The sequence below is a fragment of the Salvelinus namaycush genome, chromosome 37 (genome assembly GCF_016432855.1).
Source record: "Salvelinus namaycush isolate Seneca chromosome 37, SaNama_1.0, whole genome shotgun sequence".
NCBI lineage: Eukaryota > Metazoa > Chordata > Actinopteri > Salmoniformes > Salmonidae > Salvelinus > Salvelinus namaycush.
This window is the reverse complement of record NC_052343.1, coordinates 11,787,450-11,801,347: the sequence shown is the minus strand read 5'-3', so window position 1 is coordinate 11,801,347 and position 13,898 is coordinate 11,787,450. Positions and strand designations below refer to the sequence as shown.

The 13,898-nt window shown below is 44.6% G+C and overlaps 2 protein-coding genes across 3 annotated transcripts; one reads left to right on the top strand and one right to left on the bottom strand.

Annotated features, from left to right (window-relative positions):
* The first annotated feature begins 1,253 nt into the window (after window positions 1-1,253).
* On the top strand, window positions 1,254-7,685 carry LOC120030859 (pre-B-cell leukemia transcription factor 1-like). The gene is made up of 8 exons (XM_038976344.1): window positions 1,254-1,531; window positions 2,316-2,389; window positions 4,015-4,259; window positions 4,679-4,869; window positions 5,036-5,171; window positions 5,293-5,434; window positions 6,767-6,855; window positions 7,035-7,685. The coding sequence occupies exons 1-8, from the start codon at window positions 1,293-1,295 to the stop codon at window positions 7,113-7,115; spliced, it is 1,197 nt and encodes a 398-aa protein (XP_038832272.1). The 5' UTR covers window positions 1,254-1,292; the 3' UTR covers window positions 7,116-7,685.
* LOC120030858 (neurogenic locus notch homolog protein 1-like) lies at window positions 6,880-13,695 on the bottom strand. 2 transcript variants are annotated; one of them, XM_038976341.1, is made up of 11 exons: window positions 13,361-13,695; window positions 12,354-12,507; window positions 11,697-12,029; window positions 11,372-11,598; window positions 10,827-11,157; window positions 10,411-10,559; window positions 10,196-10,269; window positions 9,953-10,082; window positions 9,109-9,206; window positions 8,589-8,920; window positions 6,880-8,473 (listed from the first exon to the last, which is right to left on the bottom strand). In XM_038976341.1, exons 1-11 carry the CDS (start codon window positions 13,413-13,415, stop codon window positions 7,951-7,953), a joined length of 2,406 nt encoding a protein of 801 aa, XP_038832269.1. In that variant the 5' UTR covers window positions 13,416-13,695; the 3' UTR covers window positions 6,880-7,950. The 2 variants fall into 2 exon arrangements, with proteins under 2 accessions (XP_038832269.1, XP_038832271.1); XM_038976343.1 differs by having other exon boundaries at window positions 12,354-12,504.
* Window positions 13,696-13,898: the final 203 nt, after the last annotated feature.

Genomic DNA, 13,898 nt, shown 5'->3' with positions numbered 1-13,898 from the left:
TGCGATGTTATCAAATAGCCTTGTTTTTAACAAAGACAAAACTCATAATTTGAGATGAACATCAGAAAGGGGGAAATGACTATGAAGTTTTTCTCTGCTCATGTTGCATTTTCAGCAGAACAGCATACAGTCAGAAACAGCAACATGTTGAAACAGGCACTCTGTTTTTCTGACAGGGACTGTGGTTTGGCATACTTCCTGTTGACTTGCAGCTAAAGGAGAAGTAGACAAAGTGTGTGAGAGAGAGGGAGAGAGATATAGTCAGATGTGAGATGTTGATTATTTTTGGTGAAGTGAGAGAACAGAGGGGAGGGTAATTGTTAATTTGTGTATGTTCATATATGACTTGTCTGAACTATTCTGTAGTTCTAAAAAGTGTTCTGCTGTGTATCACCCATTGATGTATGAAACTTTCACTGTGCATTAATTTGTCAAATCTGTTAATATTATGGAGTGCTTGTATTGTCTGTATTGTCCCATGTGGTGAGAGTAGGCCACAACACATCCGCCACGCTGACCCTCAAACTCTTTTGACTCATCACATACACAGCTGCTATTGCTTATTATCTATCCTCTTGCCTAGTCCCTTTACCCCTACCTATATGTAAATCTACATCAATTACCTCCTAGTACCCCTGCATGTCAACTCGGTACTGGTACCCAGTGTATTTAGCCAAGTTATCGTTACTCATGGTGTATCTATTCATTGTTTTATTATTTTTCTATTTTTCTCTCTACATTGTTGGGAAGGGCCAGAGAGTAAGAATTTCACTGCTAGTCTACACCTGTTGTTCACGAAGCATGTGACAAATAAAATGTGATGAAAATAAATATTTGATGATTTGATTGGTAAAGACCTGTGACCTTATTATGAAGCTGATGCATTATTAAATTAGCTGACATGAAATCAGAAGATGATCCCTCCCCCATCATGGATGCAAATGCTCAATGTATTAGGCTACTTGCAGATTGAAAGATCCCCCTCTTCTCACGTTTTCTGTTTCTCTCTTACACATACACATTGACCTACACACACAGTTGCCTTATAGTTATATCCAGCTACCTGATTGTTCAGAAGACTTACTCAGTGTAAAAGTAATAGCTATGAATATCCCTAGTACAGTAGCCTATGGGGTCTGTCCGGAGGACAATTCGAATTTCATGAACATTCTTGTTCGATACTTTTTCTTTGTCAATCGCTAGGGGACTCTAGTGCAGGCCTGCTCTAGTGTTTGAGTTTTGAAGGGTGTGTGACTGTGATTACTCGTCCGCGCCACTGTGTGCCGCTCAGGATGTTGCAGCAGCAGCCTCTCACTGGCAACGGGCCCTCTAACGGCCGGGGCCTTGGCCTGAGCACTCACCCCGGTATGCACCCTCTAAACTCGGTTCATCCATCTTCCCACCACCGCTCCGACGGAGACACGGGCCACGAAGGCGCAGAAAATGGACATGAAAGCCGCAGAGACATTGGTGACATATTGCAACAAATCATGACCATCACCGACCAAAGTTTGGACGAAGCACAAGCAAAGTTAGTCATAATTGTATCTAACTTATTCAGATTTAGCTACACCTTACTGCAAAGTTGCTCAATGGCCAAGAGTTAGCTAAAGTTTTCAGAAGTTTTCATTTTTTTTCAACTTTGAAGTTTTTTAATAAGCTAACGGGTAGACAACGTTGTTAGATAGCTAACTGGCTTTGTTTCATGATAAAGCCATTTGCACGCCTCATTAAATCATTATCACTTCTTCCCCTGGCCTATTTACACGCCTGTTGTTGTGAAATTTATAAAAACCGAAATAGTTTTTGTGGCTAACTCGATGAAGAGGGTGAATTCTTGCTAAGCTAAAACTAGCCAGTTAGCTACGCTCTATTGCTTTGTGTTACTACTAACGGTTATATTTACATGTATATGAATAGCAATATATTATCAACGCACTGTGGCGTTAATCTTGAAATTATCCATTTCATGTTACATTTGTTCGACGAATAAAATGTTAACATATTAGCTACATATTGTAGCTGCTGCTAGCTAGCTATAGCATTGCGTAGCTAACGCTAGCATAGCAGGCTGCAGTGAACTCGTCAAAAGGTCACGAACAACAGAGCCGATGTTTGTTGTTATGAATGTCATCTAGTTAACGTTAGCTAGCTATATCAAGCGCGTGAAAGCAGGGAGCTAGCTAACTTAACAAATATATTGTTGGTGCTAATGGCTCGTTGCTAAATAGCTGGGTAGATAAACTAGATAGACAGCTACAGTATGTAATTAGCTAGCTAATAATAATAACAATTATCTTTTTTTCAACCATCAGAAAACACACATTGAATTGCCATCGAATGAAACCAGCTTTGTTCAGCGTCTTATGCGAGATCAAAGAGAAAACAGGTAAGTTAATTTTCACTAATTGAAACCCATTGTTTGATTTAAAAATTGTTGTTAATTCGTTTAAAAGTTTCTGACCATCTGTGATGAAAACAGATGTTGGCTCCATCACAATAATAATGAGTTGCGCATGATCCACGCAGTTAGATGACAGTTAGAAAATTCTCTAGCTATTTACAATTTTCAGCAAAGATGTATTGTGTATGATTACTTTTCAAATTTTGCCGCAAGATGAGCCTTCCATTACTTGTTTCATCCACAAAGTGCTTCTCCAAGTCTGTACCTCAGAGGGAAAATATTTTAATATACACTGAAAGTAAATGTAAAGTGTTGGTCTCATGTTTCATAAGCTGAAATAAAATATCCCAGAAATGTTCCATATGCTTTTTTGTGCACAAATTTGTTTACATCCCTGTTAATGAGCATTTCTCATTTACCAAGACAATCAATCCACCTGACAGGTGTGACATATCAAGAAGCTGATTAAACAGCATGATCATTACACAGGTGCACCTTGTGCGGGGGACAATAAAAGGCCACTCTAAAATGTGCAGTTATGTCACACAACACAATGCCACAGATATCTTTTTTTAGGTAGCATGCAATTGATATGCTGACTGCAGGAATGTCCACCAGAGCTGTTGCTACCATAAGCCACCTCAAATGTTGTTTTAGAGAATTAGGCTGTACATCCAACCAGCCTCACAAAGCAGACCATCCGGATTCTGCAGGATCGACTGAGAACAGCCAGCCGGACTGGTGATGAAACTGTGGGAATGCACAACAGAATAATTTCTCCACAAATGCTCACCTTCGATGGATATGGCACGCTGGAGAAGTGTGCTCTTCACAGATGAATCCCGGTTTCGGGCAGATGGCAGACAGTGTGTATGGTGTCGTGTGGGCGAGTGGTTTGCTGATGTCAGCGTTGTGAACTGCACGCCCTATGGTGGCGGTGGGATTATGGTATGGGCAGGCATAAGCTACGGACAACGAACACAATTATATTTTATCTATGGAAATTTGAATGCAATGAATTGTCGTGCCATTCATCCCGCGCCATCATCTCATGTTTCAGCATGATAATGCAAGGCCCCATGTCGCAAGGATCTGTACACAGTTCCTGGAAGCTGAAAATGTCCCAGTTCTTCCTTGACCTGCACAATGTCACCCATTGAGCATGTTTGGAATGCTCTGGATCTACATGTACGACTGTGTTCCAGTTCCCGCCAATATCCAGCAACTTCGCACAGCCATTGAAGATGAGTGTAACAACATTCCAGAGGCCACAATAAATAGCCTGATCAACTCAATGTGAGAAGATGTGTCGCTCTGCATGAGGCAAATGGTGGTCACCAGATACTGACTAGTTTTCCGATCCAAGCCCCTACTTTTTTTTTGAAGGTATCTGTGACCAACAGATGCGTATCTGTATTCCCAGTCATGTGAAATCCATAGATTAGGGCCTAAATAATTTATTTCAATTGACTGATTACCTTATATGTCCAGTAACTCATTAATATCTTTGAAATTGTTGCATGCTGTATTTATATTTTTGTTCAGTGTAATAGGAGACATTGTAACTCTTATTTACCATGAATCAGATTGACAGAACTTTCTTGTTGCAGGCCTATCAATGCGAAATGCTCAAGAGGAAGATTCACAGGACCCACAGCTGGTGCGATTGGACAACATGCTGCTGGCGGAGGGTGTGGCCGGGCCGGAGAAAGGTGGCGGGGCGGCAGCAGCGGTGTCCGCAGCCACCAGCTCTGGAGGGATGTCGCCAGACAGCTCACTGGAACACTCAGACTACAAAAGCAAGTTGAGCCAGATTCGCAACATCTATCACACTGAGATGGAGAAATATGACCAGGTACTTTTCTACTTCTTTTTTGGGGGAAAGCAGTGGGGAAGTCCGAATCCTTTTGTGTTGTTTTTTGCTTTATTAAAGAGATAGTAAAGTGTTGGAAAGACGGGGAAGATAGAGGGAGGGTGAGTCAAAATGCAGTGGGCCGGATTCAAACTCATATTGACTCTGACATATATGTGTGCTGGGGTCAGTGGCTGTACTTGATTTGAGGTGGAGGGACTTGACACTTTGCACACACTGAAAATGACACCCTTTAGCGAAGTAAACTAAAATGTGGTGATGTTATAATGTAGGTGAGATAGTTGAACGTGAACATAAATGACCGACGTCAACAGTGTCGGCCCGCTGTTGACTTCCATCCTTTGAGCCCAACTGACTGTCATATCTGTCTCCATTCCCCCCTCTCTCCGTGTCTCCTGTAGGCCTGTAGTGAGTTCACTACCCACGTGATGAACCTGCTGAGGGAGCAGTCGCGTACACGACCCGTGTCACCGCGGGAGATCGAACGCATGGTGGCCATCATCCACCGCAAGTTCAGCTCCATCCAGACACAACTCAAGCAGAGCACCTGCGAGGCCGTCATGATCCTGAGGTCCCGCTTCCTCGACGCCAGGTCAGCGTGTAACACTGTTATTGTAGTGACACAACACCTGTCAAAACTTGCCATGATAGTGAATGACAATTCATATACAGGTATCAGTTGTTACTGTAGTTGAGAAATGTACACTTCTGCCTGGGTTGTATGCCCACTCTCAACACACTCACCTTTGTGTTGTCAGGCGTAAGAGACGTAACTTCAGCAAGCAGGCGACGGAAGTCCTGAACGAGTATTTCTACTCCCATCTCGCCAACCCTTACCCCAGTGAAGAGGCCAAAGAAGAACTAGCCAAACAGTGTAGCATCACTGTCTCTCAGGTAACCTCGTGTCATAAGTATAAGTATATGCGTCATATATTTACTATTAGCTCACCCATTGATACGCCCATATACAGTTGACTCCATTGACCAGCCTCTTACTGGCTCGTTAACTGAACAGGTGTGCAACTGGTTTGGCAACAAGAGAATCCGCTACAAGAAGAACATCGGGAAGTTCCAAGAGGAGGCCAACATCTATGCCATGAAGACAGCCATCGTGGCGACACAGAACGAGGACTCTCCACACACGCCCAACTCAACAGGTAAGAGCTAAGGAAAGGAAGCCAGGCCTAGTGATACACACTGTTTTGAATTTATGGTTCAATTGGTAGTAGAAATGGATGGGTTGTTAGTGTTTTTGTGTTACGGAGCAGCAAGGGGAACTGCCCCTCCGTACCTTCAGACTATGCTCCAACCTTACACTCCAACCCGCTCTGCCACCTCTGGTCTCTTAACCCTCCCCAAACCTACCTCTACAAAGACCTATGACTACATTTAGGCTAATTAAATCGTTATGGAACGGAGAGCAGACCAAGCTGTAACAGTTTGAACCCAACGCATGGCGCAATACTTGGCTGTGTCATCACACAGTTCCATGGTTAGTGCAGGCAATCGACGAGGGTATAGTCTACTATTGTACACTATTCTCCCTATTATAATTCTACGTACACTGATCTTCCAACATAACCATTGGATAAAAACTGAATTTGGTGATTTTCAGAATGAATCAAACAACCGTTTTCCTTCGTGCATAAAGGCTCTCCAAACCTGTTTTTTCCTAAATACTTTCCTAACCCTAAATAATCTGCAATCTATCAGCTTTCTATTTCTAATTCTAACAATTGGTGCTGAAACGGAGACGAATATGCATATATTTAGATGGCTTTCTTTGATTGATCCCTAATATTCTGAACCCATTCTCTTGATATATTCTGTTGAGTCTGTGAACAAAATTCTAACTAAAAGGTACACCATATTTAAAGGGATGGCTTAAAATAAATGTGCTGAAAACCCTATTGAATGAAAATTCCACAAGAAAATCTATTGACCAGCAAGTGGGAGGGTTTTGAGCGATTGAATTACGCTTAATCAGCACATGCAAGGGAACAATGTCTGCAAAGCCCGTTACGCAACTGAATAAGATATGTCTGAACACCAACTACTGAGATGTGCGTAGGAAAGGTCTGTGTAAGAAAGGCGTAATTTCCTAATTCGGAATTGGGCCTTTTGTGCTGTCGTGCCAACTCCTTGCCCAACAATAGAAGTCGGCTTTACAGCACAATCAGATCTGGGACCAGGCTGATATTGTAGGCCTAGTAGCCCTTATTAAAGACATCTCCCCTTTTGTTCCTCCACAGGATCAGATCTGGGACCAGGCTGATATTGTAGGCCTAGTAGCCCTTATTAAAGACATCCCCCCTTTTGTTCCTCCACAGGATCAGATCTGGGACCAGGCTGATATTGTAGGCCTAGTAGCCCTTATTAAAGACATCCCCCCCCCTTTTGTTCCTCCACAGGATCAGATCTGGGACCAGGCTGATATTGTAGGCCTAGTAGCCCTTATTAAAGACATCCCCCCTTTTGTTCCTCCACAGGATCGGGGGGCTTCTCACTCACTGGACCAGACCTTTTCCTGGGTGTTCCACCAATGAATGGAGAGCAGCCTGTCTACATGGGAGCACAAGTATGGAACTTCACTCTCATTCACTTCATGTTACATATCATCTTTATTTTAGCTCGTAGCTAATTGAGAGCACATTCTCATTCACAACAACAACCTTGGGGATGAGTTGTATTGGAGTGGAGAGGGGTTAATGTAGGTTAATGCCACTACAAGTCACCACGTCTTTTTCTCTTTTGCAGACTAATGGGAACTGGCAAGGGCAAAACACACCCCCCTCTGCCACTTCCCCGGGAAAGGACCACTCGGGGGACTCTGACTGATGGCCCCGCCCCCTTTGGGTCGATGACATAGATGGAAAGATTGACAACGGAAAAAGACTGAAAGAATGATATCACTCTTACTTGGCTGCAGTTTTTGTATGTCTTTTCAGTTTCTTACTGTCCAATGATACTGTTCATTATGTTTGTATGAGCTGAGTATGTGTGTGTGATGTTTTGTATTGGGATCATGGGTTTTTGTTTTCCACTACTTTATATGTTACTGTGGTATGTAGGCAGGGAGGCTTGGGAAATTGCGTTACCATTGTTTTATTAGGCTATATTATTAATGCTGTTATTACAAATATTTTAGGATTTTCGTTTAAAGCTCAGATATAGTTGCATTTAGAGGATGTGGGGGCAATATAGAAAATCCAAAGATTTAGTGTGTTTGTTTTCTCTTTTCTACTGGGCTTGTTTGTCTGTGTGTCTATATCATGAATGAAGTGTGTGTGCTGGTTATATTAACGGTTTGAATGAGTATATCAACAGTGCTGTCATTCTGTACAGTGAGTGAAAAACACCTGTATTCTCTCTACCTCTTTTACAATAAAGTCTCTGTATTCACAGTCAGTTGGTCTGTCTTGATTGGTTGATATCAGCATAAGAGAGACGGGTCACTGCCTAATATGGCAGATGTAAAAAATAATTGCACATGAATCATTTCATAGTTTATTGATTTAGATATTTAGAGTAAATGAAGTTACTCATTTATTGACTGAGTTTATATCCCGTCTGTCAATCTGCTGTTATTTAGGGGCAAGGAGCCTGTTACAGAAAATGTAAAAAGCACATGATTGACATGGTATTTGGGGTAATTTTAGCAGAGCCCTCTCCTTTACAAAGCTGTTTGTTTAGAGTCCGGCATGTGGTTATTTAGCTTCTCACTTCGGGCTTTCTGGTCTGCCTTTTTAAAACTTGCTGTCTCAATCTCTTGCGCCGCCCTGTTGGGGTTATCGCTACTATCGACTATTGATCTACGATTTGATTTAGTGGGAGCATCTGTAGGAGGGACTACGATCACTCTTTCTATGGGCTCATTGGCAATTTTCTCTGATAAGGCAACATAAGTCGGTTCGGGCTGCTGTGAAATGGAGTGACGCTGCATTGCATTCTGGGTACAAGAGAAGGACCGCTGTCGAGGAGCAGGCTGGGGTAACAGGAAATGCGGTGTCGCTGCTCTCGGGACTTCCTGGGGCCTTTCACGATCTTCGTCCTCTGAGGTAACTTCCTGCAGAGTGCTGATTGGCCGTGGGGGACGCCCCATGATTCTTGGGGTGACCAATGCGGTCACTGATTGGTTGAGCTGTGGCCGCCAGTTCTGAGGGGAAGGGCATTGCATTCTGCCCATTGACCAATCACTGTCAAAAGAAGAGGACGATGATATGAGTAAGCAGTGATGAATTTGCCTTACCAAGAATAGTAAATTGCTAAATGTTATTGTGAGTAGATGTGCCAAATGCCACAAGACTTTACCTTGGTGGAGGCGAAGACATATCCCGATGCCCTATGACACCAGAGAAGGAGGCACTTCTCCCAGGGAGCCCAGGGGAATTCACCCATTGGCTATACAGCAAGGCACGCTCATCCCACAGCATATCATTGGCTTGCTCCATAGGAATAGGCCCTCTCTGAACCCTGTGAGCCAATAGGAGCTCCAGGACTTGATGATGCATGCCCTCTTGGGCAACATCCAGTGCCCGGCGTCCTCTACGATCAGACAGATCCTGATTGGCCCCGTTCAGGAGCAGGAACCGGGCGGTGTCGTAGCAACCGTGGAGGGCGGAGAGGAACAGAGCAGTCTCACCCTATCAGATAATGGGAGTGGTATATATCAGAGAAGGGGAGTGTCGAAGCAATAATATGGGAGTACCTTAAAGTTGAACCATTCTACACAGATTCAACTGAATATAGTTTCTTCGAAGTTCCTCTTCCTAAATCTTCATACTAGTACGTGAAGAATCATAAAAGCAGAGGCTTCTGCTGGCCTTGGTACCTTGTTGTCCTGTAGGTCCACCGCAGCACCGTAGCGAGTGAGGGTTCTTGTCAAGGAAAGGTGGTTAACTGAGGATGCCCAGTGGAGGGCTGATCTCCCTGGGAGAGAGAGTGCATTTCAAGTGGAGGAAGGTGAGGGAGGGAAGGTAGGAGTTCAGTACAGAAAGAGAGGGAGTAAGTCAGCCAGTGAACAAACATACAACAGAGTCAAGCCTAAAGTGTGAAAGACGGGGAAGAGGGAGATTTTGAAAGGGAGGAAATGAGAATGCAAATGATGGTGAGGGCCTAGGGAATCAGCCCGAGAGGAAGAGAGAGAGAGATGGTGGGAGAGAGAGAGAGAGAGAGAGAGAGAGAGAGAGAGAGAGAGAGAGAGAGAGAAGAGCAAGGAATGGTACATCCACACTGCCTGGGCATTAGGGCACATTAACTTCTGTATCGGTTTGAGAGGGGGGCAGCAGGGGTGCTGTAGAGAGGAATGGAAAGGAAGAGTGGGAAGCCATGGAGGTTTTACCAGAACAGAAGAGAAGAGAAGGGACACAAAAAGGGACGCGACATGAGGAGGACCAGAGAGAGATGGGGTCAGTTACACTGGTTACTCAACCCCTCAAAGTAATACAATATAGTAATATGTATGCAAGGCAGTGTGTTTATAAGCTAGTTATTACACCTACGGAAGCTACATAACATTTATGGACATTTGTTCCACGTAATATTGATTTTTAAAATATATTTGCACAATAATCCTCCCATGACACTCCACAGGGAAGTTCAGTTTACCTATTTTATCGTCTAGCCTACATTTTGGTTAATAATATAATTGGGAAATTGGGAGAGTAAAGTGATACCAGTGTGGTCGGTGTTGTTGACCGGCACCCCAGCTCGTAGTAGCTCCAGAACCACGCGGTCAAGCCCACTCCGGACCGCACGAATCAGGACAACTGACCCATCTGGACCACACCACTGAACCGAACCAGACTGTCAAAATAATGTTTGGTATTGTCAAAATAGAATACTGTAAATAATAACCAGCGTTATCTAAAATGTAAATAAACATATTGACATTTATGTAGAATATTTATGGAACTCACTTGATTGGGTGTTCTGTGATGTGGCGACGGGACAGCATTTCTCTCCCATCCTCTTGGGGGGGCTAAAAGTGGAGCTGAAAGTCAATTTAGTTACATGCTTAGTTATGTTGTGCAAACCGTAAACTATTCTGTGACAAATTAATGTAAGAGAATAATGAATCATTTTACAAGCCTATTAATGCAGTATGTTAACCATGATCAGGAGGTGATTTTACTTTGTGTGGGTGATTGTGGGTGGCTCGGAGGGCTGCGGTAGTGCTTCTGCTCTTGCGTTCGATGGTCACAGATGGACCTGTTGATGTCCTCCATAGAACTCTGGGTAAAGTCAGTGTCACTTCCAATATCCAGGTCCTTTTTCAAGGGACTGAAATCATACGTTTATGTCCTGAATAGCAGTACTTGTGCTTGGGATATGACTACAGTATTACTAATATTGTGTAAAATAGAGGTAGTCCAACAGAACAGTTTTATCTTACAGACAGATTAAAAGTTCAGTTAGGTTAAAATGACCCTAATGGAAACAACTGAAAGCCATAACAACCCATTACAACGAAGCATACTGTTATCTGATCACAGCACTGTTGATTTACTAGACTGAACATCCTCTAACTTCTCCTTCATCTTCACTCACTGCAGTCGAAGGGCATCCTCCCCCAGTGGATCTCTGCGTCTTTTCTTCTCAGCCTCCTTTGCTTTCTTCTTCTTTATCCCATTCCTGTCTTTCTCTCTCCCTGTCCTGCCCCTCTGCTCTCGGTGGGGTGTGTGCTGTGCCCATGCCTTGGCCGCATTGGCTCCGCTGTCATTCTCAGTGACAGTGGATCTGTGCCTAACCCTCTCTCCTCCCTCCCTCTCCGCTCGTCGTCGTCTCACCCTTCTGATCGCCAAGACAACCATCAAGACCAAAGCCAGTACCAGGCCCGTTGCCACGCCGATCACAGCCCATAGCCATGGAGGTGTTGCTCCTGTGCGGAGAAGGGGTGCAGAGGTATTAGGTGGTACTCATTTACACACACACACACACACACACACACACACACACACACACACACACACACACACACACACACACACACACACACACACACACACACACACACACACACACACACACACACACACACACACACACACACACACACACACACACACACACACACTATGTAACAGGATACATACCATTAGTTTCCTCTTTTTCCTCAACTGGGTCCTCCTCTCTCCCTCCTATTTCCTCCCCAACCCCTCTTACACTAATAATGGCCTTTAATTCTGGGTGAGAGGGGACCGACACACGAGTCGACGACGTAGCAGCCCGCAGGAAGTTAGCTGCTTCGATGGCGTATGGGAAACAGGTAGAAGGAAGACGGGAGCACGGCCTGTTATCCACTTGCAGGAATAGGAGAGAGCTGTTTCAGAGAGATTGGGAGTGAGAACATTGATGAGATGTTAACAAAAGAGACTAGGTTAAGGTAAAACATTTGGATCATAATCTCTTTCTCGTTACCCATTTGAGTCATCCGAGGAAGCTTGAGCCAGCAGGTTTTCGAGCTGCTGGGGATTAAAGGTGAAGAGGTCCTTGCTGGGGTCAAGGGGCACCATGCCGCGCAATTTGAGGGGCGTCTGCAGGAGGGTGCTGAGGGCCCAGAGGAGGGAACTGTTGGAAAATGTGCCGTGTTGCAGGGGGACGTGGGTTTGCAGGAGCAGGGTGCCCTTTGCCCACAGAGGGCTGTGGTGCCTGTGACAGTCACTCCCGTCCCAGCCACAGGCGGCGCTTTCACAGCCCTGGTCACAGTAAGAGTTGGCATAGTGGTCTCGGCAGTAGTGGATGTGGCCTGAACTGAGAGGTGGGATAGTTGGAGGGATGCAGAGAAAGCGTGAACCCCAGCTGAAACATCTGGATGTATACAAAAAGGAAAGTGAGAGTGATAAAGAGTAAAGAGCAGGGTACGTTTCATTCCAGTGAGATGTTCTCTCCCCTCTGCTCTTATTCACTCCCCTCACCATGAATATGAGACTACTGGGTAAGAGTAAGTCACCATGTTGCTTTCACATATCCAGTCCTGTTTGATCCATGAAGGAGAGTGAACAAAGGGAAGGGTTGATGGAACATCTTCCTGGAATGAAATGCAGCCCAGATCTCCCTGCTGCTACAGTGTCTTACTTGCAGCGTCCTTTGTCCCTCAGACAGTCGAACCCGTCCCTCAGACACTCAGGCTCGGTGCACTCTTTATCACATGACCCATCTCCAAACTTGGCCTTACACTGTCTGGATGGACACTGGGCCCAGGGGTCACCACCGGGAGACGCTGCTGCTACTTGGGGAGGAATCACACACATACACACACACACACACACACATACACACACACAAAGGTTGGATTCCCACTTGACACTAATATACTAACTTAAACTGAATCACTTTGGATAAAAGCATCCATTAATTACACTACTGTATTACTGTATCACGCAAGAACCTGTGCTTTGACCTACATTTTCAAGCTGTGTATTGTGTAGGCCTATGTGTACCTATCACCACCAAGCATTCATTGTTAACAATGCTTGGTACCGTGCAGGCCAGGCAGGCTATGAAAGGTGTGTCCTTGGCATGAACCATGAAACGGGAAATAGGAGGCCTGACACAAACAGGAAGTCTCCAGGAGAGGCGAATAGCAACAGGAAATGGAGTGGGCTGGGACTGGATGAAGGTCGGAGGTCATCACCCTGGCGATGAGGAATGTAATGGAGTGGGACAATGGAGAGGCTTGGCAGGTGTGTGAGGGACAATTAAATCATAACACAGGAGAGTTGGGATTAGACATAGTGTACTGTATAGCAGTGAACATTCAAGGAAATCCAGTACAATCTTTTTGGTTAGTTACATCTTTAAATCAGGGACACATTCATGCAGCATCTTATAAAGTGACGATGAATGAATGTGAGAGCAGTATATGTCAAGTACGTCACAGGATTTTCTCCTAATGATATATCCTCAGAAATCTATAAAACATAGAAGTGAGAACATCAATGTAAAAAAGAAGTATGTTTCGTTGCTGGGACGTACCATGTGGGACTTCCTCTCTTTAGACGATTACCTAGTAGAGACTCTACCTCACTCTCACAGGTATCGAACATCATATCAACAAGATAATAGCTGGAAGATGGACTCACCTTGACACCACCTGCTCAAACCCAACAGAACAGCTGTCCACAGCACCAGCATCATTGGGCCAAGCAGGTCCCAGAGAGGAGGATGGAGACGGCAGTAGTCTACTCTCTCTCACTATCCTCCGAGCTTTACCAGTGCAGTTACTAGGTCCAATGCCTTGATCCGGCTATGGCAGGTCCGGCAGGTCTGTACTCCGCCAAAGTGTCGTGAGGTATCTCTCTGGGTATCTTCTGGAGAAGACCGCGTTCGCAATTGGACCGTGTGAACAGTTTATGTCTAAAGTGTACACTCTATCCTCCAGTGCTGCTACAATCCACCTCCCTCTCTCTAATTCTTCTTCAGAAGCACTGCGGATATGTGGACAACTTCCTGCCACTGTGTGGAAAAGAATAGGAGCGGGATGTGTGTGTGTGTGTGTGTTTGTGGTCTTTGTGTGAGTCTGCAGTCAGTTTTTCTACTGATTTCAATGTCTCAGGATGTAGTCTTTCAAATGAACCAGGCCCTGTATTCATAAAGCATCTCAGAATAGGCGTAGCGATC

Coding starts and splice junctions, on each gene's coding strand:
- LOC120030858 (XM_038976341.1), bottom strand. CDS start 13,415: ATGATGCTGGTGCTGTGGACAGCTGTTCTGTTGGGTTTGAGCAGGTGG. Junction 12,508..13,360: donor TTTGAGCAGGTGGTGTCAAG/GTGAGTCCATCT, acceptor TTCCTCCCCAAG/TAGCAGCAGCGTCTCCCGGT. Junction 11,158..11,371: donor GGAAAAAGAGGAAACTAATG/GTATGTATCCTG, acceptor TTCTCCGCACAG/GAGCAACACCTCCATGGCTA.
- LOC120030859 (XM_038976344.1), top strand. CDS start 1,293: ATGTTGCAGCAGCAGCCTCTCACTGGCAACGGGCCCTCTAACGGCCGG. Junction 2,390..4,014: donor CGAGATCAAAGAGAAAACAG/GTAAGTTAATTT, acceptor TTCTTGTTGCAG/GCCTATCAATGCGAAATGCT. Junction 5,172..5,292: donor GTAGCATCACTGTCTCTCAG/GTAACCTCGTGT, acceptor TTAACTGAACAG/GTGTGCAACTGGTTTGGCAA.